This window comes from Nothoprocta perdicaria, unplaced genomic scaffold (assembly GCF_003342845.1).
Source record: "Nothoprocta perdicaria isolate Ctin4 unplaced genomic scaffold, notPer1 scaffold_1, whole genome shotgun sequence".
Classification (NCBI taxonomy): Eukaryota; Metazoa; Chordata; class Aves; order Tinamiformes; family Tinamidae; genus Nothoprocta; species Nothoprocta perdicaria.
The window spans coordinates 15,746,476-15,769,536 of NW_020454093.1; the positions used below are offsets into that span (position 1 = coordinate 15,746,476).

At 47.3% G+C, this 23,061-nt stretch overlaps 1 protein-coding gene across 1 annotated transcript in view; it reads left to right on the forward strand.

Moving 5' to 3' along the window:
* Positions 1 to 23,061, forward strand: part of PDZD2 (PDZ domain containing 2) — a 156,747-nt gene that overhangs the window by 121,653 nt on the left and 12,033 nt on the right. The window contains exons 8-20 of the mRNA XM_026038145.1: positions 361 to 509; positions 1,134 to 1,253; positions 3,707 to 3,821; positions 5,596 to 5,669; positions 5,824 to 6,049; positions 7,149 to 7,266; positions 9,485 to 9,617; positions 11,866 to 11,947; positions 12,898 to 13,001; positions 13,618 to 13,777; positions 14,942 to 15,732; positions 16,926 to 17,070; positions 18,763 to 22,387. Coding sequence (XP_025893930.1) covers positions 361 to 509; positions 1,134 to 1,253; positions 3,707 to 3,821; positions 5,596 to 5,669; positions 5,824 to 6,049; positions 7,149 to 7,266; positions 9,485 to 9,617; positions 11,866 to 11,947; positions 12,898 to 13,001; positions 13,618 to 13,777; positions 14,942 to 15,732; positions 16,926 to 17,070; positions 18,763 to 22,387 — 5,842 coding nt within the window. The remainder of the gene's footprint in view (positions 1 to 360; positions 510 to 1,133; positions 1,254 to 3,706; positions 3,822 to 5,595; positions 5,670 to 5,823; positions 6,050 to 7,148; positions 7,267 to 9,484; positions 9,618 to 11,865; positions 11,948 to 12,897; positions 13,002 to 13,617; positions 13,778 to 14,941; positions 15,733 to 16,925; positions 17,071 to 18,762; positions 22,388 to 23,061) is intronic.

A 23,061-nucleotide genomic window follows, 5' to 3' on the forward strand; every position in this document is an offset into this window, starting at 1 on the left:
ATAGTGTCAAGCCTTTTAATTTTAAATAAATGAAATTTGAGAGCTTAGTGCAGTGGCAAGTGCCAGTGGGTGAGAACCGCTGAATTTCCTTTCTGTCCCAGAGCTACCGGCTCAATTATCTTTTTACCACCACAAGCAACAGTGCTGGAGATTTCAGGCTCACTGAATGGTCTTATAAAACCCGGGACAACCGGGAAAGTTTTTATTTGAAGATGATCAAACCTAGCTTGTAGCTGCCTGGTGGCATAGCACATGGTACTGCTTGAGCTGGGATTTGCAGGTGATTATTGCATGCTGCTGTGAGGATAGYCCACTCCAGAGAGAGCCGCCAGACATGGCATTGCTGGTTTTTTTTCCTAGGTGCTGGATCCCGGTTAGAATCCGTGGGAGAAGATGACGAGCTGATGGTGGAAAACGGTGAACCAAATTATGAAATAGCAGTGAAATATTCCCGGGGAGGGAGAAAACACTCTCTGCCCCAGCAGCTGGAGTCGGCAGGAGCCAGGCAGGTGGGTAAGGAGCCCGGCTCTTGACAGCTTGTTTCCTTCATGAGCTTGTGCTTGGTCCTTCAAGATCTGGCTGACTCTGAGAAGTGACTGTAATGAAATGTGGCTGCACGTGCACATCACAGGGACTGAAACCTAATTTTGACACTAAAATGGGCTCTGTTAGGCGCAGACGGAGAAGCTTTTTGCTGTGGGGCTGGTGAAGAGGGTACTTCTGCTATGGCCAGGCCCAAAGGCTGATATCTATGGGATGTAGGTCTAGAGATGTGAGCACAGAAAAGCCCCACTTCTCTTTATTTTAATCACACGATGATGTCAGCCTTTTTAGTAGATAAGAACTTCACTCTATCCTGAGCCTCCCCTTAATCTTTTTAATTTAAATTGGAACTAGTACACTGCAAAATGCTCTTACTGTGCAAAATGTGGGAAAATTATGGCTAAATTTTCTTCGACTGTAATGAGCAAGGATTTTATCCCCTGRATGCTTATTTGAATATATCTTTCTTTTTGCTCCTATCTATGTGATTCCTTTCCTTCTCCCTGATGCACACAATTTTCCCAGCGTGATGTCCCGGTGCCTGTTGCAAGTAATCAGASTAACTTCCTGTGTTTGTTCATTTTTATTAGGAATATCATATTGTGAAGAAGTCTACCCGCTCCTTCAGTGCTGCCCAGGTGGAATCCCCATGGAGACTGACCCAGCCATCCATTATTTCTAACATTGTCCTCATGAAAGGGCAGGGCAAGGTGAGCGCCTCCGCACGTGGCCGGTTCCTTGCATGTGCCAAATGCTGATGCTTAACAGCCTGAAGCATCTCCAGCTCCCTGGCTTCCAGCACRTGGCTTATTAAAGGAGAGGCGTTGCCTAGTGGTGACTCTCAAAAATAGCCAATAAAAATAACAACACAGTCCATCTTTAAAAGTGAACGCCAAAATTACGCCTGCAAAATAGGGGCGAAGCAGTGGTTGTGTCACGCGCCTRGGGCGGGGTGGCTTTGAGTCTCATTTGCTGTGTCTGGTCAATGCTGAGCTACCAAGTATTAAAACCAGGCCTATAAATATGTATGGCTGTACGGAATTGGGGCTGCTGCAGAACAATACCTGCTTGCACGCGCAGTTCTGGACAAGCATGTTTTATCTCTGAGCAATCTGGGTACGTTAAAAAACACAACACACTAAATTGCTCCCAAGGATAGGTTGCTGGTTGGTTGTTTTTCTGAGAGTCCTGAATTCTGCAGGTCACAGGATCCTCTCCCTGCTTCCCCCTCCCATACTAACGTGCTTGCACATTCACTAGATGCCAGCAGGCTGAGCACTGAGGAGCAGAACTGGATTTCCACAGTCTAACCCATATGAGTATGGGAGCTCTTACTTTTCTGTGCTAAAAATACGTGGGTTTTTTGTTGAAATTTGGTTTTAAAATAATCAGATGAATGTATTATGGACTATAATGCCTTATTTTGACTTTCTAGATTGAGTACAGAATGAATTTTTTTGTTGCGCGTTCACCAGAGAGTTAGAAATAAGGGTTGCTCTGATAGACCAGCCCAGTTATGATAGCTCTCCTTGATTTGGGACTTTCAGGTCTTTCATGAYATTTTCAAGCAAGTGTTTCTTGATTTTTGTTTTCACTTATTTTTTGAACCTGTTTTTCTTATGAGAACTGCCTTTTTTCTCCCCACATGTGAGCTGCCTCCGCCTGCCTTTGTGCAGTTGACTCTAGAGCATGGTGAAGCAGGTGGCAGCAAATGGCAGTGGCTGTGAACCCACTCCACGAGCTGCTGTTTTGGGTTCCTTTCACCCTGTTGTGGGCAATCACTTCTCTTAGGATAATCCTCTAGCAGTGTTTGCTCTGTGATCTCTCTGCACACCTGGGACTTGAAGAGTTTTTCCAGGAATCCCTGTTTGCAGATGGCTGGGAGCCAAGGATGAAACCTAGGATTTGGGTTTTTTTTTTTTTTTTTTTACCTCTTTAGGTAGATCTGTTTGGGGCACTTTTCCAGCAGAGAGTTGCAGGACCTCTCCAGGAAGGTGCACCAATGTGGGAACCATTCTGCCTTCYAGGAGCGTTTCTCCTGGAGCTGTGGGAGAAGTGTGTTGGAGCAGCCAGGGTCCCGGGCTGCTCTGGGGTTGATCATGGTGCCGTAAACCCCAGTTTGAGTCATGTCGGGCTGCACGGTGGAGCTGTGATCTCTCCTACCCGGAGATCAGTAACAGCTTATCAAATTACTAAAGGCTCATAACAATCCATAGGAACCAGTTGTCTGCCTTGTATTCCAGGGAGAGCAAGGGAGGCCGTGTGTCGTACCGGGTTGTAAACACGGTGTTAGTGCCTGCTCGGCCAGCCCCCCTCAGCCAGCACTGCCTGAGGCTCCAATAACAACCATTGCTTCAGATCACTGAAGCACAGCAGTTTCTCACTTCCCTTGTCCACCCGGCTGGTGACTTTGCTCCCTTAGCATGTCAGATATGCATGCAGGGGTGACAAGAGGAGAAATGTAGAGGGATGGATCAAGGAAGCAATTTGGCTGGGAAATAACTGGGCGGAAGGGGGAGAAGTTGGTTCTGCTCCTTCATTCCCTGATGAGCTTCATGAGATGGTCCCCCAGCCCGCCAGGGCAGTGCACGGGCAGGAACTAACAGATGGAGCCCTGAGGAAGACAGTGATCGAGATTTATTTAAATACAACGTGGTACATGTCTCCAGAATGATTAAAAATATATATGTGCATGACAGCCCCCACCACACCAGCCCTTATAGCTGCATTGCTGACATTACAGCACTGACCTTATGTTATGTTCTTAAGCTTTTCTTTTTCCTGAGGAAATGCAGGGTCTGTGACAGCACAGTTGATCCTAGATATAGATTTCAGGGGTGAGAATTCGCTCTCTGTCAATTTAGGGACAACACATTACAGTTTTTGAAAGTGTAATGGGACAAGACAAAACCACTGATTCAGTGCACCACAAAAATAACTTTGTTGGCTCATTTTAGTTTCACATGCTTGCTGCTGCCTTTTAGGCTGTGGAGTGAAAGTAAATCAGGAGATGTAAGCAGCGGATGAGATTTCAGTGTGGTGCCTGGAAAGCTATTACATTTTCATCTTTCCTTTGTCCTTGTGTGTTATCAGGCAGTTTTTCTCAGACAGGTGATAATGGAATAAGGTGCCAGCTGTGCATCTCTTCCTCCTTTTTCTGCAGGGGCTTGGATTCAGCATTGTGGGAGGCCAGGATTCCGCTCGCGGACGCATGGGGATTTTTGTGAAGACTATATTTCCCAATGGAGCAGCTGCTGCTGATGGAAGGCTTAAAGAAGGTATAGTAGTGAGAAGTTGATTGCATATGAAGGACCCCGGTAAGATACTGCTCCAGTCCAGCAGAAGAAATCAAGTACTGCTGTAGTGAGGCACCTGGCTATCTGCAGGGAACTGTGGAGGATGTAACACACCCTCATAGTCTGTCCTGGGGAAGGTTGATCATAGCAGCCAACTTGATTATGTTGCATTTGAGAAGGGAAAGCTACAGCATGAAGCTTTTTTCCTTTTGGTGAACTTTATTTGACCAAGCCATAAGTTCCACTTCTTCGGCTAGGGTGTGACACTGTTAGCAGTGAAACATTTCTGTCTAGCCAACATCTGGCTAGAAGTGCTTGGCCAGGAAGGGGTTATGCAGAAGGCCGGGCTTGGAAGAGCCTCATCTGGACCTCTGTGATCTCCAAGCCTCTTTGCAGTGTGATTTAGATGTGAAAAACAAGTAAAGGTCGCAATCAGATAAAGCAAAGGGGAAGGATAGAATTGTCCTACACAGCTGTTGAGAGAAGCAGGTATGACCTGATTATTTTTTATTTTATTTTATTTTATTTTATTTTATTTTATTTTATTTTATTTTATTTTATTTTATTTTATTTTATTTTATAATTATTTTTACTTATTTTTTATTTATTTTATTTTCTATTGTATTTATACTGCTTTTCCAGTCTTGAGCTCTGAGCTGGGTGTATTGGCCCCTGTGTGTGTGTTGGGACACTGGTCTGAGTGTTCCCATGCCAGGCAGACTCTAACATGGTCAGAAGTTGGAAGCGATCATGAATGCAGAGCAGTCATTTACAGCYCTTCTGCGGGAGCTGGGTTACTTCTCTTGCACGAGAAGCTGCCCCTGTGTTGCTTCTCTCCTCCTCATATCAGCATTTCCCTCGTTACATCCCATCAYACTTGTTGCATTTGAGGCTGCTTTTGGTGTCAACTCGCAAACTTCCTGCCAGAGAGAAGCAGGGGTCCCTGGAGCATTGGTTGGGCGCTGACCATGGGAAGCCAACAAGGAGCAGCTGTCCCACAGACCCACCAAGTCTTCACAGGATATTCAGAGCTCTCTTTTTTTTTTTTTTTTTAAACTGGAACTAAGTAAGGAGAAGAGGGGAAGACTTGGCTGATGGATGACATTGCTATATCTAATTGTGCACAGATGCAAGCGTATATWAAACTGCAGAAAGCAGCTCTGGATYCTGCTCACTTTGCCCTTCTTTTAATAAAAAACTAAGAGATATCAACAGAGCTGAGTGTAAGTGGCAAGGCCCAGAGCCTGGAAGCCTGGAAGAAGTGGGCAGACATGTGGTGGTGCCTGTTCTCTGGSGTGAGGAAAGCTGTCCCAGCCGGCRGGCCACTTGCTTTTCTCACTGCATGTGCTCAGTGAGTGGAGCACGTTTGCCTTTTTGATATGCTGTGGTGTTTCACTTAAATTCTTATTTCTGTTATTGATGCTCACCAAAGAAAGGGAATTTTGTGGTCCCCTTGGACCTCATGTTATGAGCATCTCTATTTCAGGCTGCAGTTAAAATCTGGAGTGTTTCCAATTTGTTATTAAAAGAGCACTCAGGATCCCTGCAGAAGAACAGGCTTTACTCTGCTAACTCATCACTCTATTAACTTGTAAAGGGATTAGGACAAGTAAAAATAAACTGAAAATAGTAAAAGGCTTTTTATTGAACAGTAAATTAGAATCCACTTGGTAGCAGGTTGCTTTATTTATGAGGAGTTTTGCTACATCTCTATACTTTGTATATTGCTGACTTCATTTTTGTATTTGATTTCCAGGGGATGAAATACTAGAAGTTAATGGAGAATCTTTACAAGGGCTGACCCACCAGGAAGCCATTCAGAGGTTTAAGGTAACAACCACAGATGTAGTGAGACGGACGTCTGTGCTTCATTCAGTGCCATTCAGCACCTTCAGTTTTATTCTTTTGCTCTCACAATTTATTGTACTGCGAAACATTGGCCTCTCCATTGCCTGATTGTGTGATTTTTCTGATGYCTCTCCAGCAACTCAAGAAGGGGGTGGTGACCCTCACCGTGCGCACGCGGCTGCGCAGCCCCAGTCTCACGCCCTGCGTGACTCCCACCCTGCTGAGCCGCTCCAGCTCGCCCAGCTCCAGCGCCAGCGGAGGGACCCCCGTCCCCGGCTCCGACGACACGGATGGCTCCTCCTCCAGTCGCAAAGGCCCCGGCCCCAAGGATCGGATCGTCATGGATGTGACGCTTAATAAAGGTGAAGTTTCCTTGAACTGCTCTCTGAGAATGCAGCTGTTCCTTGCAGGAGGTTCTGGGAATGTGGGTGTGATGCCCAGGGCACTTACCGATGTCATTTTGGTTCTGGAGAGCTCTCTGTGAACCACAGGATTGTTGCCCCGCAAAAAAAAAAAAAAAAAAACCCACATGCTGTAGTGAAGAGCCCTTTAAAGAGGTCCCCCTTTCATGTTTTCCTTCTTCCAGAGCCAAGAGGAAGCTCCTCCATATTCATGGCAGAGTCCATGCTGCTGAAAGAGTTGGCTACAAGRTACCAGCCAGCCCAAACAAGGCCTAGCCTCTCTACAGCCCAGATGACCGTGTGCTTCCAGTAAAGGGCAGCCCTAAAGGCAGCTATCAGGGGTAGCTATCAGGATGAGCGATCTGAACTCCTTAGTGAGGGCTTCTCTCATTAACAGTAATAGTCATCATGGCTAAACCTGGAGTGTGCACTGTATGTAGTGGGATGGCTATATGTATCTTAAAGGCTTGAGTGATGACTTCAAAGGCTGGACTAAAAATTTTGACAAAGAAGATCAGAAATGCAGTAATTCCTGTTTTAGGTACCCTTCCTTTCAAGAAGGCAGAAGTGAAAGTGAACAGGGGAAATGATTAAACCACAGATGACTTATTCCCTTTCTTCAGATCTCATTGCTGAAGGATGTCAAGTGGATTTAACAAAATAGAGTGCAAAAGTTTCTGGTGCCTTCTCACATTTTCTGAAATAATTTTAAAAACAACATCTTTATTGCTCTCCTATTCCTCTCTATCTCAAACCTGACCAAGCCTTCTGTGACATTGCCAGTTCCMGGCAGCTCCCAGGGTACTCCAAAACTTTGCCAGGAGTAGAGTTAGTCCCCTCAGCGATGGACCTCAGAAAAGAGCCAAGATCAGATATTTTCAATCCCAATTGCCCCTCTGGGTCTTGGCTTCCTGAATGCTGCATCTAAGGCCAGGACTGAARCAATACGTGATCCTCAGTGTCAGAAGTGATGTGGGAACACAAACACTTGTGTGTCCGGTGTGATTGCGATCTGCAGGGACTCAACAGTGCTTTTTTTTGTGCTTTTTGTTTTCCACAGAGCCAGGGGTTGGGCTGGGCATTGGTGCCTGTTGTCTCACGCTGGAAAATAGTTCTCCAGGGATATACATTCACAGCCTGGCCCCAGGATCCGTGGCTAAAATGGATGGCAGATTAAGGTTAGTTAAAGCAAAATCATGCTGGGGTAGTTTTACAATAAAATGGATTGAGATCTTGTTTTCACCAATCAGTCGATGTAGCAAGGAGGGAACTTACAAATGTTCACTAGAAATAAAATATTTAAATAAAGACATTCCAAAGTGGTGTTCAATACCAAAAAGACATTCCTCTGTGTCTTGGAAGCAGCATGATCATTAAGCTTTTTCTTTCTGTTCTCTACATGGAAAACTGAGCCTAATAGCACCCTTCAAGAAGGGGAAATGGGCAGAAATGCAGCATCATCAGTTTTGATCCGAGCTGCAGCCAGAGACCCCAAATTGGCAGGATGTTCACAGAGCTCTGCTCAAAGCTCAGGCACCTGAAACTCTCAAGAAGAGAGGGGGCAGTTTCTTGCAGTGCTCTGTGCCCATGGCTGCAGCAGAGCTTTTCTGCCCTTCCTGTCTGAGAGAAGCACAGCAGGTCCCCTGCCTGTCCCGGGCACTCCGCTGGGAATCCGGAATGGCTGCAAGGAACTGTAAGAGAAAGGGGAATCGCTCCCGGGATTCCCTTGTGCTTTACACTGCGTTAAGTGGCAGAGAGTTATTTTCTCTTCCTTTCCTGGTGTCCTCATTTTTGAAAAACCCTTGGAGGAAATTCTCCAAGGCCTTTCATTTTTCTGCATCCCTGCATAAGTGCTTGGGGAGGCTTGGAGAGAGGGAGGGCTGCGTTGAGTGCAGCAAGGCCGCATGCTCCACGTCAAGCTCTTGCCCAGAGCACCAGGGCTCTCAGCAGCTGCCCTCGCTGGCCCGGGGGCAGAGCTCTCTGTCCCCTGCTCGTGCAGTGGCCCTCAAGTGCTAGGGAAATTGCAATAGGGCAAGGTGAGTTTTGGAACAGGGGAACAAGCTGATTTTATGCTTGCATCCCTGCCCAAACTCTTCTAAGCTGCTCCCAAATAGGAGCATCCAGGGGAGAGAGTGCTTTAATACTGACTTGCTTTCCTGTAAACCCTTTTGAAAGAGTTTGCATTGCTGGCTGTATATAACAGCTGTATCGTTTATTAGGTTACGTGATTGATTATATCCAGGCATGCTTCCCAGTTTTCTAGCTTGCTTCTTTGAAACGTTGCTCCTGTTGTCCCACCAGTAGTTTATGGTTTGATAGGCCAAAATGAAGAGGATGGTTTTGATTTGGAAAGCCTCATTAATCAGATACAGGCTTTGGGAAACCAGGCAGGTTTGAACCCAGCTCCTCTGTATCTGGGCCCCTCCTTTCTATCCTGTGCTYGTCTAAGTGATTCTGTTTGCACAGTTTCCAATAGGAAGGATAGGCAGAGCAGTGCCATGGTTGCACAGCCCTTGATCACCCCTTGATATCTCCAGCCTGTACCACAACATGGGCAGCTGAAAGGCTCCACGTGTAATTGCCATTTTGCCCTTGGCRTGGGGACTTAGTTTGATTTCGTTTGCATTGTCAGAGCTAATCCAGCATAAATCAGCAGTAGTGGATTGTTTGAAAATGTCTATTTAAAGCAAATGTTTTAGTAATTACAGAGAATGCTTTAATGATATCCCTGTCTGATAATCTTTTCCTTTGAATAGTTCCAGATGTCTGAGCACCAATGATCAAGACCTAAAAAAATTGGAAAAAACAAAGCGATACAATTTATCCTTCCCTCTCAGACAAGTCTTTTCCTAAACGTGTTCCCTATTTTATTCTGAAGTAAATAGAAGCTTATCTCGCCCAATGTTTTTTCTAGAGTCATTTCATGAATTCGTATCTAAATTGTGAACTTCTCACTGGTGTCTGCATTAAGTAGTTCAGTATGATGGCAAGGAACAGCCCATCCAAGTCTTTTCTTTTTTTTTTCTGGTGCTCARCAAGTATCAGGATACAGAATTGGAAATGAAGTTTACTTTCATTGAACACAGCCAAATTTTTCTGTTGGATTTATAGCATGGACAGTAAGTGCAGAAAGGGACCCTGGACCTCCCGCCTTAAGTTCAACAGGSCTCACACTGGCCCTGTCACTGGGAGCAATAGCTCCACTGGTGTCTTTGCAAGCCAGCTCTCCAGATACTTGTATCCTTGAAAAAGCTTGGCTAGCAGTCAAGAGCACAAGTGTTTCTGGATAGGGCAGTGTCATTAACTATTTGTGTGATTAACTAGCTATATTTGTGTGATTAACTAGCTGTGTGATTACCGGGCCGTGGGATTACCGGGCTGTGTTTCTGCCTGCAGCCGCGGGGATCAGATCCTGGAGGCGGACTCGGTGAGCCTGCGCCACGCGGCGCTGAGCGAAGCCTACGCCATCCTGAGCGAGTGCGGCCCGGGGCCCGTCAGCCTCATCATTAGTCGCCATCCTAACCCGAAGGTGAGGAGGACACACRTCCAGGTCCCTGCGTGGGCTTTGCATCTCCTCTCATAGTCTGCAACTTGCTGTCCAAAAAGCAGCAAGTGAAGAATTTGAGAGTTTTGTCTCCATGACTCCAAAAGTCAGGCTAAAGGATTGTAGTGATGCCTTCCAGTTCGTAAGTTGCAGCAGTGTTAGAGCTTCCTTGCTGCTTTTCACTTAGTCACTCAATGATCAAATGCAATTTTCCTGGAATGGCTTGGGTGAAGTGTTCCCGTCATTCCTCATACTTGGGCCAAGCGGCAATGCAAATACTGCRTATGGCCTCTTCCTGCTTAAATCTATGTTGTAGTTAGTCTGTTTCAGTACAATATAATTTGGGCCAGATATAAACATCAACAGATTGAACTGATCAACTGTAGTAAAGTAATACGAATATTGTTTTTAAAAAAGTAAGATCTGGAATGTGCTGCTACTGAGAAATCTGTACAAGGCAATTCAAAAATAAGAAATAAGCCTGTGTTTACAAAGTGAGTGATCACGTTCAAATATTTTTTCTAATGGTGATAGAAGATCAAACCCATTTAACCAATCTGTAGGGAATAATAACTTCTTTTATTTCAATATTTCAAAGAATTTTGTGAGTGTACAAAGCCTTCCTGTTTAAACAGGAATGAAGCTGTAAAAATATTTGCATTTGGGAGTCCGGAGAGCTCTGACTTTTGAACTCCTGACTACAAATAGAAGCCTTTAGAAGAAACCAGAGTTCTAGATGTGGATTTATTTTATATTTCATTGTGTATTTGCCGCTAAATCAAATATACAACAATAGGCTTATTGGTGCCTGCTGATGCCCAGACTTTGCTATCAGTGCTATGAAGTTTTATGATTCAAAAAAAAGGAGGCCTTGGCTCTGTTGGTTGACGGTCTGAGCATGGAAGGGGTAAGAGTTGGGTTTGTGGCCAATGCAGTTGGTTGCCCTGGCAAAGCGGATGCAGGGAGCGGGATTTGGATGGGGAGATCACACATGGGTGGAACGGGCTGCACCTCCACCCCACACCTCCAACTCCCCCATCGTGCTGCCCTCTGCCCCAGGCCTCGCTTGGTGCTCAGGACACCGGCTGCACCAAGGCTGGTGCAGCGGTCCCAGAGCACATGCTGCGGGAATGTGCTTGATCCCTGTCCTTGGAGGAGGCTGGAGTGCCCCAGGAGCCGTCAGACTCCGCGTTTCCTGTAAGGTCATGCCGCAAGCGGAAAACAGGGAGAGCTTTCTACAGATTTCTGTGTTGTTTTAGACATTTTTATGCTTAATCTCCTATTTCATGACCCAAAAGGTTCACGGTACGTTCTAGTGCTGAATATATTCAATTAGGTATTTTCATGTGCTTCCAAGAGAAATACCACAACATTTTCTTTCTTCTTGTTATTCTGAGTGAATGTGACATTTAAACTATGCTGAAACTGCTGAGTTTGCTTAGAAATCTTTCAAATCTTCATGGTTCAGAAAGATTCAAGTTTCTCATCTCTCTTTGTGCTGAATTTTAATTAGCGTAAAGCAATGTATATAGAAATTACTTTAGACAGAATTACCTTGCTTTCTGTTTTTAAATACACCCTCCTGCAGACTAACTGTTTGCCTTCTGAAATTGTGTGGAGTTTTCTAGTAATAAGTATTAAGTAAGTGCACTGCAGTAATTTAGGACATAATTAGCATATTTTGAGTATTGTGGACCGGTATTTATTCTTAACTCGGAGAAAACATTAAGTATAGACTGCTGATTTAGTTTTCTTAAGTGAGGAGAAATGAAAATTAAAAAGGCAGCTAATATCTCAGGAAGTCTGGCTTTCTTCCGTAGGCCCTTTAAGTGCTCACGTCTTCTGTTGCTGACGTAGGCTTGTTCAAAGCAGCCTTTGTCTATTTTAATGTAATATTTCTCAGTAAATCACTGCATGGTGTTTAATCAGGTTACAAGGGTGCCATAATGGCCTCATTTGATTTCTTCAGGCCTGGTGCGGGTTTATTTGCTTACGTAACGCGGCACTCGGMTGTCGGCTTCGTGGATTCAGCTGGTTTCTGCTTCCCGTTTCTGCAGAGGAACAGCATGGAGCAGGGCTGAGGCAGAGGCCAGAACGTAGGAGCACTCGACTAGCTCCTCTTTGATGAGGTTTAGGAGCATGTCTGAAATGAATCACCTAGTGATGAGTGGTCCGATTCTCATCTTCACTCCTACTACCCAGTATTGATCTCGTGTCTTCTCCTGAACCCCAGGTTTCTGAGCAGGAGATGGATGAAGCAATAGCACGTACTACTCATCGAGAGAGCAAGGACACCAGCTGCTCTCACACCACAGGTAACAGCGGGTTCTCTCCTAACATTTGTCCTTTTCCAGATGTGCGAAGGTTTAAGGACCTGTTTGTGGGTTTCTCACTATGAGTTTTTTAAGGGCCTTCAAATTGAGACGTTTGGCGGATGTAATCGCTCTGCTCTCTGCAAAACTTTCAACACAAGTGTTCTGTTCCACACAGATCAGCGCTGTAGCTYGGCTCATTGGCTTTGGATTTCTCTAGGCAGACTGCTATGAGCTGAAAAGTGAGGTGCCTAGAGGAGGTTGCTCTGTCTTCTTTTTGGGATTTCATTGAAGGAGAATGTCCTGCTAGGAGAAGGGCAGGAGGAGTCAACTGCAGCTGTCATGGGCATTTCTCCTTATAAATGACCAAGAAAATGAAAGAACTGGGGTATCCATTTGAAGAAGCCCAGCTGTGACATACTGGCCTTCATCATGGAGGCCATGTCAAAATGCTGTGCTCTGGCATATGCCTGATAATTTTGAACCTCAGCCTTAGCATTTCCTGAAATCTTACAGATCAAAGCAATTCTTTGTAAGGACAGAATGACCTGTTAGGTGATTTTAAAGATTTTTGGATATTAGGTATGTAATTGTCCTTTATATATCAGTGACAGGTAGGCTCTTTATGCAGTGTACCTTGCCCTTGGCCACTAATGTGTCTTCTGCAGTTGTACCTCATCAGTAACATGCTCCAGTGGGTGAGGGGGACTCTTCTTCTTGTCTCCTCTTTGTAGCTGTGTCCTGTGCTTGACTGGTGCAATGGGTGTCTGCGATAAYGTTTTGCCTGATCGGAGAAAAAGGTTGTGAAATGTAAAATAAATCTCACTTTATCTTAGCAATTCAGATAATAGGTGGTAATAAGCGCAGCCCCCAGGTCACACGGTGAATAAGGAGCTTGTCTGGRTATGTGGACAACTGCTATAACTCTGGCCTCTAAATGCACTGTTTAATAGGAGCTGCACAGAAGAGCCCCTCGCCTAGTGCCAAAGGCAAGCAAGGAGAGACCTCATCTGCCCTCAGCTGGACTATGAAGCGCTTTCTGGAGCCATCAAGCCGGGTAAAAGACTTAAATGCAATAAAAAGAGCTTTTCTTCAAACTCAGCTCTTACCCRAGGATTAAACATGATTCAAAACCAAAACTCTGTGCTGCATCCTTGTCACGGGTGTTCCATAAAGGGGGYTGATTCTTAAGCCTCACAATTGAGTCATGATGGCAGGGCAGAATTGAGGCAGGAGATGACAGCAGAGACCAAAGGTGGCAGAAGAGACCAAGCCCTGAAGGCAGGTTGAGTGTTTGGTCTCTGTCCATAGCCATTGCAGGGGAAACATCTCTGTTCTCCTGCAAAAGCCAAAGATACTGTACGAGATGTGTCCACAAGCAGAGATTCTTCTCTCAAGGAATAAGATATGCAAAGAGAATTAGCAAAGTGAATGGTTTCATCCCTTGCTTCTAGAGGAATTTGGGGGAAAAACATATATTATCTGAAAGTATTGATGTGCTGCATTTCAGCRATTTGCTTTTTACACTTCGGCCCTCGGTGCATCATCAATTCCTCTGTTTTTAAAATAGTTGTTAAACGTAGTTCTTCGACCAGGGTGGTGTGAGCAGGGCCGTTAGTGCGGGGGGCAGAGAGGGGTCTCTCCTTGCGCAGCAATGACCGTCTCCCTTTCAGCAGGGCTCCGTGAGCTCCGAGGCAGAGCTTTCCCAGTACTTCCCGCACGACGGCCCCAGCCAGCTGCCCTTCTCCGAGGCTGTCGCCGGCTCCTGCGACGAGGAGCAGCCCCGCCAGAAGAACAGGAACAGTCTGTTGGATGACGGCTCCATCCCTGCCGGTAACTGGAGAAAGCGACGGGAATCTGGCYGGCCGCTGGTTTCTCTGGGGTGGGGATGGACACTGAGCTCTGGGCTGCTCTGTCAACGAGACCCAGTGACTCTGTTACGGGTAGGACAATATCTGCCCACGCGGCACAGACCAGCGCTGYCCATAGGAGGTTTGGGAAAATGGGCAGCATTGACAGCAGGGCACGTAAATGCCCCTTTCCATGGTGGTTTGTCCAAATTGCTGCTCTGATGACRCGAGTACAACTTTTTTTGGTTGCAGTGGCTATAATTAAATCGACAGTGTTACAGGCTGTCGTGGATAGCTGGTGATCATCTGATTGATTATGTTTAAGTACACRTGTTCACAGCAGCCTCAAATACACAGCTTGGCACTGCCACATGCAGCGATGCAAAAACAACCCGGTGTTGAATATGGCATCAAATATTTTGCATGTGTTGTGTCTTCCTTTCTACAGCACTTGACTGAATGAATCTTATATTTTCCTTATTAACAGGCACTTGATTTCAGATTTAAAGGGTGTTATATTGTTATATTTTTTCTCCCTTCTCTGCATTTCTCAAGTAAAGTCTCTGTCTGACACAAACTTTTCTCTCAAAATTCATTATTCGATGCTGAAAAAGCATTTTTATTTAAAAAACTTTTTAGAAAATAATCTGCAGTCCTTTTGATGAAGGTGGTGATAAGGGTTCTTAGACTAATTAGTCTTTAATTTTAAACCAATTATTGTGTGCTTGTGTTTTTGTTCATGAGAGCATTTCGCCCTCTAAGTCGATTCAGATAGTCCTGTGCATGCATGTAAAGATTTGAAAGAAATTCAGCTGTTTGAAGTAATATACACATGTGTACGTGCATCCCTTTCTTCTTTGGGTCATAGTCATAATTTAGAAAYGGTCTGAAAACAAAACCAGATGTGCCATGAGCTGATTTCAGGAAGCCCCCATAAATTGTGGAACCGTCTGTCATCTCTCTTGCTCTGTGCTGTAGTTATAACCCAGAGGGAGGACATGAAAAACCTGCTTTGGGCTTTGCTTTGTGTGTGGGGGGGTAAGGCTTCTTCTGCAAACAAAGCAACATGTCCTCTGTTGCGGAGGGGTGCGTGGTATGAAAAACCACAAATAAATGCGATTAACATGTAATGCTTTTGTTTTTGTAGCTGCTAGAGAAGCAGGAGTGGCAAGAGCAAACGGGCCGGCCTCCCCGAGCAGCGGGAGGGCGCCTGGCGTTCACAGCAAGCACGGGGAGTGCGGCCGGCCCGGCATCCTCAGCGACAGCCCCAAGTCTGCCCGCAGCCCCTTCCACCGGCAGCGAAGGGTCGTTTTCTACGACGGCGACGTCAGCGACGACGACGAAAGCTCCCACTTGCAACGAAGCCAGAGGGCCAAAAGCCAGGAGGACGCTGGCCTTGTCATTACAACCTCGTCCGTAGAAATCGATGATGACAGCCAGGATGGTGAATCACACAGATACAGCGGCAGGGAGACCTCTTCCCCCCAGGGCAGTCACTCCGCAGGGGCCGCTGACGGCGCAGTGGAGCCAGTCGACTCTCCTTTCTTCCCCATCATAGCGTTCGACTACTCGAGTGTGCCCGAAGTTCGTCTCGGCAGCCTGAGTTTGCGGGAGCTCCGGGAAGCGCAGCTCGAGTCTAAGCGATCCCCAAAACTGGAGCACCGGGCGGTCACGAGAGTGAAGAGCATGATGAGCACGGAGTGCCGCAGCCTGCAGAGGCACAGGGCGGAGGAGCACGGCTCCTACAGCAAACCCGTAGCGAGGACGCTGCCTCACAGCAAGAAGACCGAGGCGCCCGACAGCGCGGGGCAGGGCCAGGGGGAAACAGTCACTCTGGTTCGCAATGAGCACGAGTCTTTCGGCCTGGATCTGGAAATCCAGGCCATGCCCTTGAAGGTGGTCGTCACAGGGCTGCGACCGGGCGGCGCGGCGGAAAGGGTAACTCGGGAACGGCTCCCTTTGCCTCACTTTGCTGTTGCCTTGCACAGAGTGTTATTGCTAAGCGGGTGATCCGTGAGACTAAGTGCAAAGGAGATTCCGTTGCCCAGCGGAGTTTGTCTCCTCCAGAGCAAGGTGTCACCCCCTAATCATTCCCAAACTAGTGCTAGAGGAAGTGTTTTCCATTCAGAAGTGCACCCTTGCTGATTGAAAACTGGGAAGTCAGGAGCCCCATATATTAGTATAGATTCACACATATTAAGAGTTACAGTTTAGGGGGGGGTTCTACTCTTTTATTTTCTAACTTTGTTCTAAAAAAAAAAAAARAAARAAAGAAAAAGTAGAAATACTCCTTAGGAGACAAGCTGTGTTKCAATATAGCATGCGTGTACTTTAAATCCTGCTTCGTTATTTCATCTGTGTGTATTCCTGTATTCTACAAACCTCATGCTGGGTGACCCAGCAGYGTCCTGGGTTGGCCTGGGTGCTGGGAGGATGTGGCTCTTCTGCCTCTCTTGCACTGCACGTTATTGCAGTGTGGATTCTTGCTTCGTGCTCACCTTGCCCCCTCTGTGCGGATTTGGATATTCTGGAGCACAAAGGTGGATGCAGCATTTGTACCTCACTTACAGGGGAACGGAGGGGATARTCTGGATAGGGCTGTGAGAGTTGGGGTGGTAGGTGCTGTTTTTGCCCCTTCTTCAGATTTGCTCAGTGATATTGAGAAATAGATTTAGCTTAGTGCCTAAGAGCTCAGTTCCTGTCAGTTTTATAGTCATTTGTGAGAGTCCGGTTGGCCCAGCAGGAGATAAGGATCAGCAGTGTCATTCATATGTGAAATGCAAAAATGGTAGGTGCTGCTGCAACAAGGAATCCCAAAGAAACTATGTCCAAACYAGCCAAATTCCTTTAAATGAAGGGAACTGTGTTCTCTTTGCCCACATCGGTCTCTTTGGAAACCCAGCATCTCTTTTGACTTTCCAGTCTGAGTGTGATCATGAATTTCTCTGCTGTCAAAGCAGTCAGCTCTTTACTTATGTGCTGGCAAACCCAGCAGCAGAACCTGTGCCCTGCAGTGATGTGAAGTAGGGGATGTCACTCCTACACCATTAACCACTTCCCTGCACGCTTTGCTCTGATGGGAATGTTTCTGAGATGTACTTACAGTTTCCCTGTATTTGTCATTGCACCAGGGATCAATGGGCAAGATGGTTGTGGGAGATGAGATTACCACGATCAACAGTATCCCCGTCAATAAGATGACTTACGAGGAAATCTGCTTGCTCATGCAGTGTCTTCCCACGTCTGTAACCCTGGAGATCCAAAAACCAGCCCCAGGTGAGAGCAAGTTTGCTTTCATACCATGTATTTTGAGTACCTGAGTACTCAAAGTATTTGGAGTGTCTGTGTTGGTGAGTCAGGCCGAGTGGCTCATCGCTGAACCAGGCCTCAGGCTTTCCATCCCTAGCACCATGGTGAGGGATGGAAACCTAATCCTGTGTTAAGTGCTCAAAGCTCCCATTTATAGCACATCCTGCTGCCAGCGTGTGCAGAGCTCTGAGTCACCTCAGGCAGCCCTGGAGCTAACTCTGCAGCAGGGATGCCCTGGCTGCCGCTGAGCTCTRGTGCTGTTCTTGTTCCGTAAATGTTTTGACCCTTTATAATCACATCTGTCTCTTTCAAAAGCTGAAGCCTAAGCTGTGTTTTTATGAACATACAATAGCTAATAAAATCCTTCTTTTTCTCTTCCTTTCCTGAGTGAAAATTGTCTAATGTGCAAAAAGGGGAAGCAGAAAATCTGAGATAAGAACTGGAATCTTATCAAGATGTTTTCATGTTTCATATATTAAAAAAGAAATCTAGTTTAAATTGGAACGTTGGTGTCTTTCATTTCTCRCTGAGGTTGATCTTTGCTGCTACAGCAATATTATTTGTATCCACAGACTGCACAAATTATGTGGTGTGAAATGAGCGTTTGAAAAAGACAGCATGCTTTTCAAATTCAGAAAGAACATAATATTCTGCTTCCTTCTAGCTTATGGTCTTCTTTGTGCACCTATTAATACCTGGTAGCCAAAATTGCTTCCAGATGCATCAATTCCAGATGCTCTTTAAGGAATTGCTGTTCCCATTTCCTTAGATTTCTGTGGCTTTTTCAGGCTTCTAGTGCTGGGGTGGGTGCAGGTGGGCAGCACTTTGTCGGGCACCTTTCCTGCTGTCTCCTCTCCCTTTGGCAGAGACGAGGGGTCCCCTCAACGTGTGATTCAGCCTGCTGAAGCACATGGTGCTTCAGGGACTAGCTGGGTTGAGTGTGCCAGGAGTGCTCTAGAAAGGTGCAAGCAGATGCTTGGGGTGAACTGGTGGGAAGCCAAGAGCTGGAGAAAAGAGCAAGTCAGAATGTGTTTGAGTGCAGTGGTGACAGGCAGGTCAGTAGGTTGACTAGACTTGGCTTAAACGTGTTCTGCAAGTGAGGAGAGCTCTGTGCCAGAAGTCCTGTAAAGYCCTCGTGCTTAATGCACAGCCCTTACCCGGGCATTACATCACCCATGTGTGTCACATTAAACACCTGCAGAAGTGCCTGGGGGGTCAGAGTCGAGGTATTTATGCACAGCTCCTCACTCCATATCTGCTCACCTCTGGTTGCTCTGCCAAGGCTTTGAGTCCTCTGTGCAGGCATCTTTGATGAAAAAACTTACGGGAAATGATACTGCCCAGCCTGACTTTGCTGTATATTAGTACTTTGGTAGCTGGCTGCTTGGCTGTTCAGATTTCGAAGATGAAAGTTAAACAGATTGTGACTACCTAACCAAAATAGATTGCTCCCTCCTGGGTGCCACTCGGATACACAGGGTTAGGATTAATTGGAGTTGTTGTAAACATAATTACAGAAGAGGAGGAGTGCAGGGCAAAAGGAAAACATCAAGGCTGAGTGTGTGGGTGTCTGTTTTTTTAATAAAACATGGTGTTAGGATTTTATATCTTTTTTTTTTTTTTTTTTTTTTTTTTTTTTCTTTCTCAGCCTTGATGCAGCTGCTAGCAGATTTTCAAACTTTATCCTGATTCCCGGGCTAGATGGACCAAACCAGCCCGACCTCAGCAACCTCCTTGTGACTGAAGAAAAGAGCTGCGGGAAGCAGGAAGGAACCACTTGGCAGAGCGACGGTCCAGGCTGCGGCGCGGAGAGGCCGACACCGCCACCGCACGCCGGGAGCAACGAGGTGCAGAGCAGCCGCGCCGGGGACAGCGCCGCGGTCCCCGTCACCCACATCGACGACTTGCTGGGCCACATGAGCACCCCGGAGGGCAGGGGATCACGGACCCCGTCGCGAGCAGAAAGTCCCCTCCGGGAGGAGTACACCACGCTGTGCTGCTGCGGCACGGAGGAAGGCTGTCCCGGCAATGAGCCACGGCCAGCGAAGCAGGAGCAGCTGGAAAAAAATATGAACTGTGCACCTAATGCACAGGGGGTTTTGGAGTTGTCTGCGTTAGATTCCATTAACCCCGGCAGGCTTTTTACTGTGAATAAAAACTCTTTAACTAACTATTCTAGGAATTTCAGCAGTCGGACTGAGGATGAGTTGCCTGCAGCGAACGCTCCGGAAGGTAACAGATGTGACCCCTTTCCAAAGTCTATGTACGGGGCCGCAGAGGATTCTCACTCAGATGCAGAGTCTGTCACGGAAACCTTGGATACTGCTGGTGACGTGTTGCTCCTGCCCTGTGCTGCTGCCCATGGCTCTGTGGGTTGTGCTGTAACAGAGTCGGATGAGGAGCAAATTGAGATTTGTTGCGCGAATAATGAGCTGCACAAGCCTGCTCGGGAGCAGCAGCTCCCATCCGCGACAAACTTATCCCCTCTGTGCCCCACAGAGCCTCACAACAGCGACATTTTGAGGACCGAGGACTACACGATGCGCGGGTCGCTGGAGATGGGCATAAACAAACTAGACCTGAAAGGTCGGAGTGGTCCCACTCCATGTTCCTCACAGTGTTTAGGTGTCTCCTCTGCATCCCTCTGTTCTCCTTCCTCAGTTTACCTGCCAGATAAAGACACTCTAGAAAATTCAGGAGGTAACCCTGAAGTTTACTCTTTCCATAACAATTGTGCCTTAAGTGCAGAAGAACAGATGGGCTCGGGGAGCAGTGACGGACATAGGAAATGCTGTGAATCCGTTGAAGAGGAAGGGTCTTCACACTGCAAAAATAGAAACTCTTGCTCTGCTGGAAGTGTCRGTGGCCTGGAGAGCAACTCGTTGGAGAAGGAAGGATGTTCTGATGAGCAGAGATCCAAATTTGAAAGTGAAACGGTGGTTGAGGACTGCAATCACACCATTAGTTATTGCTTAGCAAAGAAAGAAAATAACAGTTCGTCCGGCTCATGTAAAACRGACAATGGCAATAATGGCATCACGTCATCACAAAGAGCAATATCACTCAGGTCTCCCTTTCCCACTAGGTCTAAAGACCCAAAGGCGAATGTAAACCATGATTTGCCAGGGAAAAATGAGAAAATTAATTCTGTGGCTTCAGGGAGGAGCTCAAATGCAAAAGTCCAACACTCAGGCACAAATCACTGCAAAGGAGCTGCAGTACCGCACAGCCCATCCTCACAGAAGAAATCCTGTCAGGACTCTAAGGCACAAACASCACAAAAAACTATCATGGAAACGCTTTTAAATAACCAGAAGGCCAAAGGAGGACCGAAGCTGAAGGGGTTCACTATCAAAAGCAAAACAAAGACAAATTCAGACTCTTCTGGGATGAATCCTACCAAAGTCAATGGGACCGATCAGAAAAGACCTTCTGTTTCTCCGCAGTTGTCCCCCAAGCTCCTCGGTAAGAAAGCACCGTCGGTCCGTAACTTACCTGCAAACACAGATCCTGGCAAGAGTGTTTCGGCAGTCTCAAGGACTCTGAGGCCAGAGCTGGAAAATAAGCCATCTTTGGTCATTTCTGAAGAGTCACTGCTGCCCCTCTTGAATGGCACAAGCAGCCCAGTAGAGAGCAGCRAAATTAAATGTGGTGGCTGTGGGGAGCTAGCGGATCAGCAGCAGGCATGGGGAATGCAGAAAGAAAAGCAGGCTTCCACGCAGCCCCAGGTGGGTCAGGATAAGGGCCCTAAGACGGATGATTTCAGGTCCAGGGACAATCAGCCCAAAGCTGCTTCATCCCCCAAGGGGATTCCAAAAGTTGAATATGTCAAAGGGAGAAATGAGAACCCCGGAACAGGCCTAAACTCCACCAGGAGCGTCAGTAATGAYGACCTTAAGCAATTAGATCTGCAGAACTTAGGGACATCTGCAAGAAGCTCCTTTTCATTGAGGTCTCCCCCAGTTCAGCAGGAGCAGCTGGAAGGACAGGAGATTCAACGCACTTTCATCGAGGTGAGGCTGTCCTCTTCCTCCTCGTCTTCCTCGTCTTCCTCCTCTGCTTCTTCCTCACCAGCTCCATTTCTGCAGCTGCCATTGATGGAGAAAACAGAAGAGGCAAACACAGAAGTGCCTCAATTGACTGAGGWGATGAAGGCCACGCAATATTTTTCTAAAGTGGATGTCATGGGAGACAGAAGTMTCTATGGCTTGTCGAAACCTGTGACAAGGACTTACTCGATGCCAGCCCAGTTATCAGGTCACTTGAGAGAGGGTTGCCACGCGGCAGACATTTCAGCTCACACTGTGCAAGGCCCTCAGACCCACGGTGCAGATGAGAAATCCCCCCATTCGGAGATGGAAATGTTAAAGATGGCCCATCTCAATCTTCTGAATGGGAAGGAGCAGGGGTATCCTGCCAAAAATGCCCAAAAGGTGCCTGGGGACTCCCCCTTAGCTGGTGACATTAGCTATCCTGCCACTGATAAGCTAAGAAATTTCAGGAGAAATTACTACTATTATGAACTGAATTGGCCACATGAACCTACCTCATCCTTCTCAGTGAAGCAGCGGATCAAATCCTTTGAAAATCTGGCAAGTTTTGATAGGCCTGTTGTGAAAGCTATAGATATTCACTCAGCGTCTAAGACCCCCCTTGGCAGAAGATGGTGCAGCGGGATGGGCGCTGCAGGTGCAGCCAGCCCCACCGAGGCCTCACGGGCCCTGCGACGCAGCTTGAGCTCCTACGGCAGCAGCCTGAGCCAGGAGGCCTCTCCCGCGGCGCCGTCGCCGCCGATGGCATCATCCRCGAGCGCAGACCTGGCGCCCACAGMGAGGAATCCCCGCGAGGGCGGCAGCGGGGAAGGGAAATGGGGCAAGGAAAGGGCTTTGGGAGAGGCGCCCGCCACGGCGCCGCAGGGCCGGCGCAGCCGCGGTCACGGGCGGCAGCCGCTGTCGCGCTCCAAGCTGCGGGAGCTGCGAGCCCTCAGCATGCCCGAGCTGGACAAGCTGTGCAGCGACGGCTTCGCCGCCGACCCGCAGGCCGCCTATTTCAAAACAGAGCTGGAAATCACGCCCAGGAGGGCGCTCGGGATGCCCGCCGAGAGCGACGCCAGCCCGAGCGCGGCCTCTGCCCTCTCCAGCCTCACGGGYGCCACCAGAGCGAGCTCGAAGGGGAGTAGCCCTTGGAACAGCAGCTCAGGAACGCCGGGCTCGGCGTCGGAGGATGACGCCACGTGTGACAGCTCTCCGGATGCAAAGTGCTCGGAAGAGAGCTGGTCAGTCAGGTTAGTGTCAGGTCTTTCTGTTCCTACTTTCCGTTAACAAAAGAGCCCTCCGAAATCTTTCTTCATCATCCCTGCAAGGCTCTTCTGAGGCAAAACTTTCCAGTTGCTCAGGCCTTGCTCCAAAACACATTTCAGTGGAAAGGCTTCAACCCAAGTTCCTATTGAACTAAAATCTTGGATGTAGCTTTTAGTGCTCTTTGTCTTTCAAAGCTGTTGCCTGCTGTCGGCTGCACTCCAGTATGGGGTGAAGTATGTGATGCCGGCAGGGTCAAGCTCTTTTCCCGTGTCCCTCCTYATTGTTCTTAGTCTGGTTTTTGGTTATGTAGCAGTAGTAAACACTGTCTCCTGCCCTCCTCAACGGGGGCGATTGCCCAGCATGTGCTCTCAGTGCAGCCTGCGATGACAGATGAGCTTGTCCTGCCAGAAACAGCCCTCAGAAGTAGTTGTCGCTTTGTTGTTGTCAATGTCTCTTGGTAAAATCATTGGGAAGGGAGCGGGTAACAGAACAGGGACTGATTCTCAGGATTACTTCTGAATTGTCTTTTTGTTCTCTTTCCCATTCCCCTACCCCAACATACACCATTTGTTACCCATTTTCAAGATTTATGCTTGCTAATGACCTGGCACTCCATGGCTTATTCTAATGCTTATTATACTGCGTACTTGAAAGATAT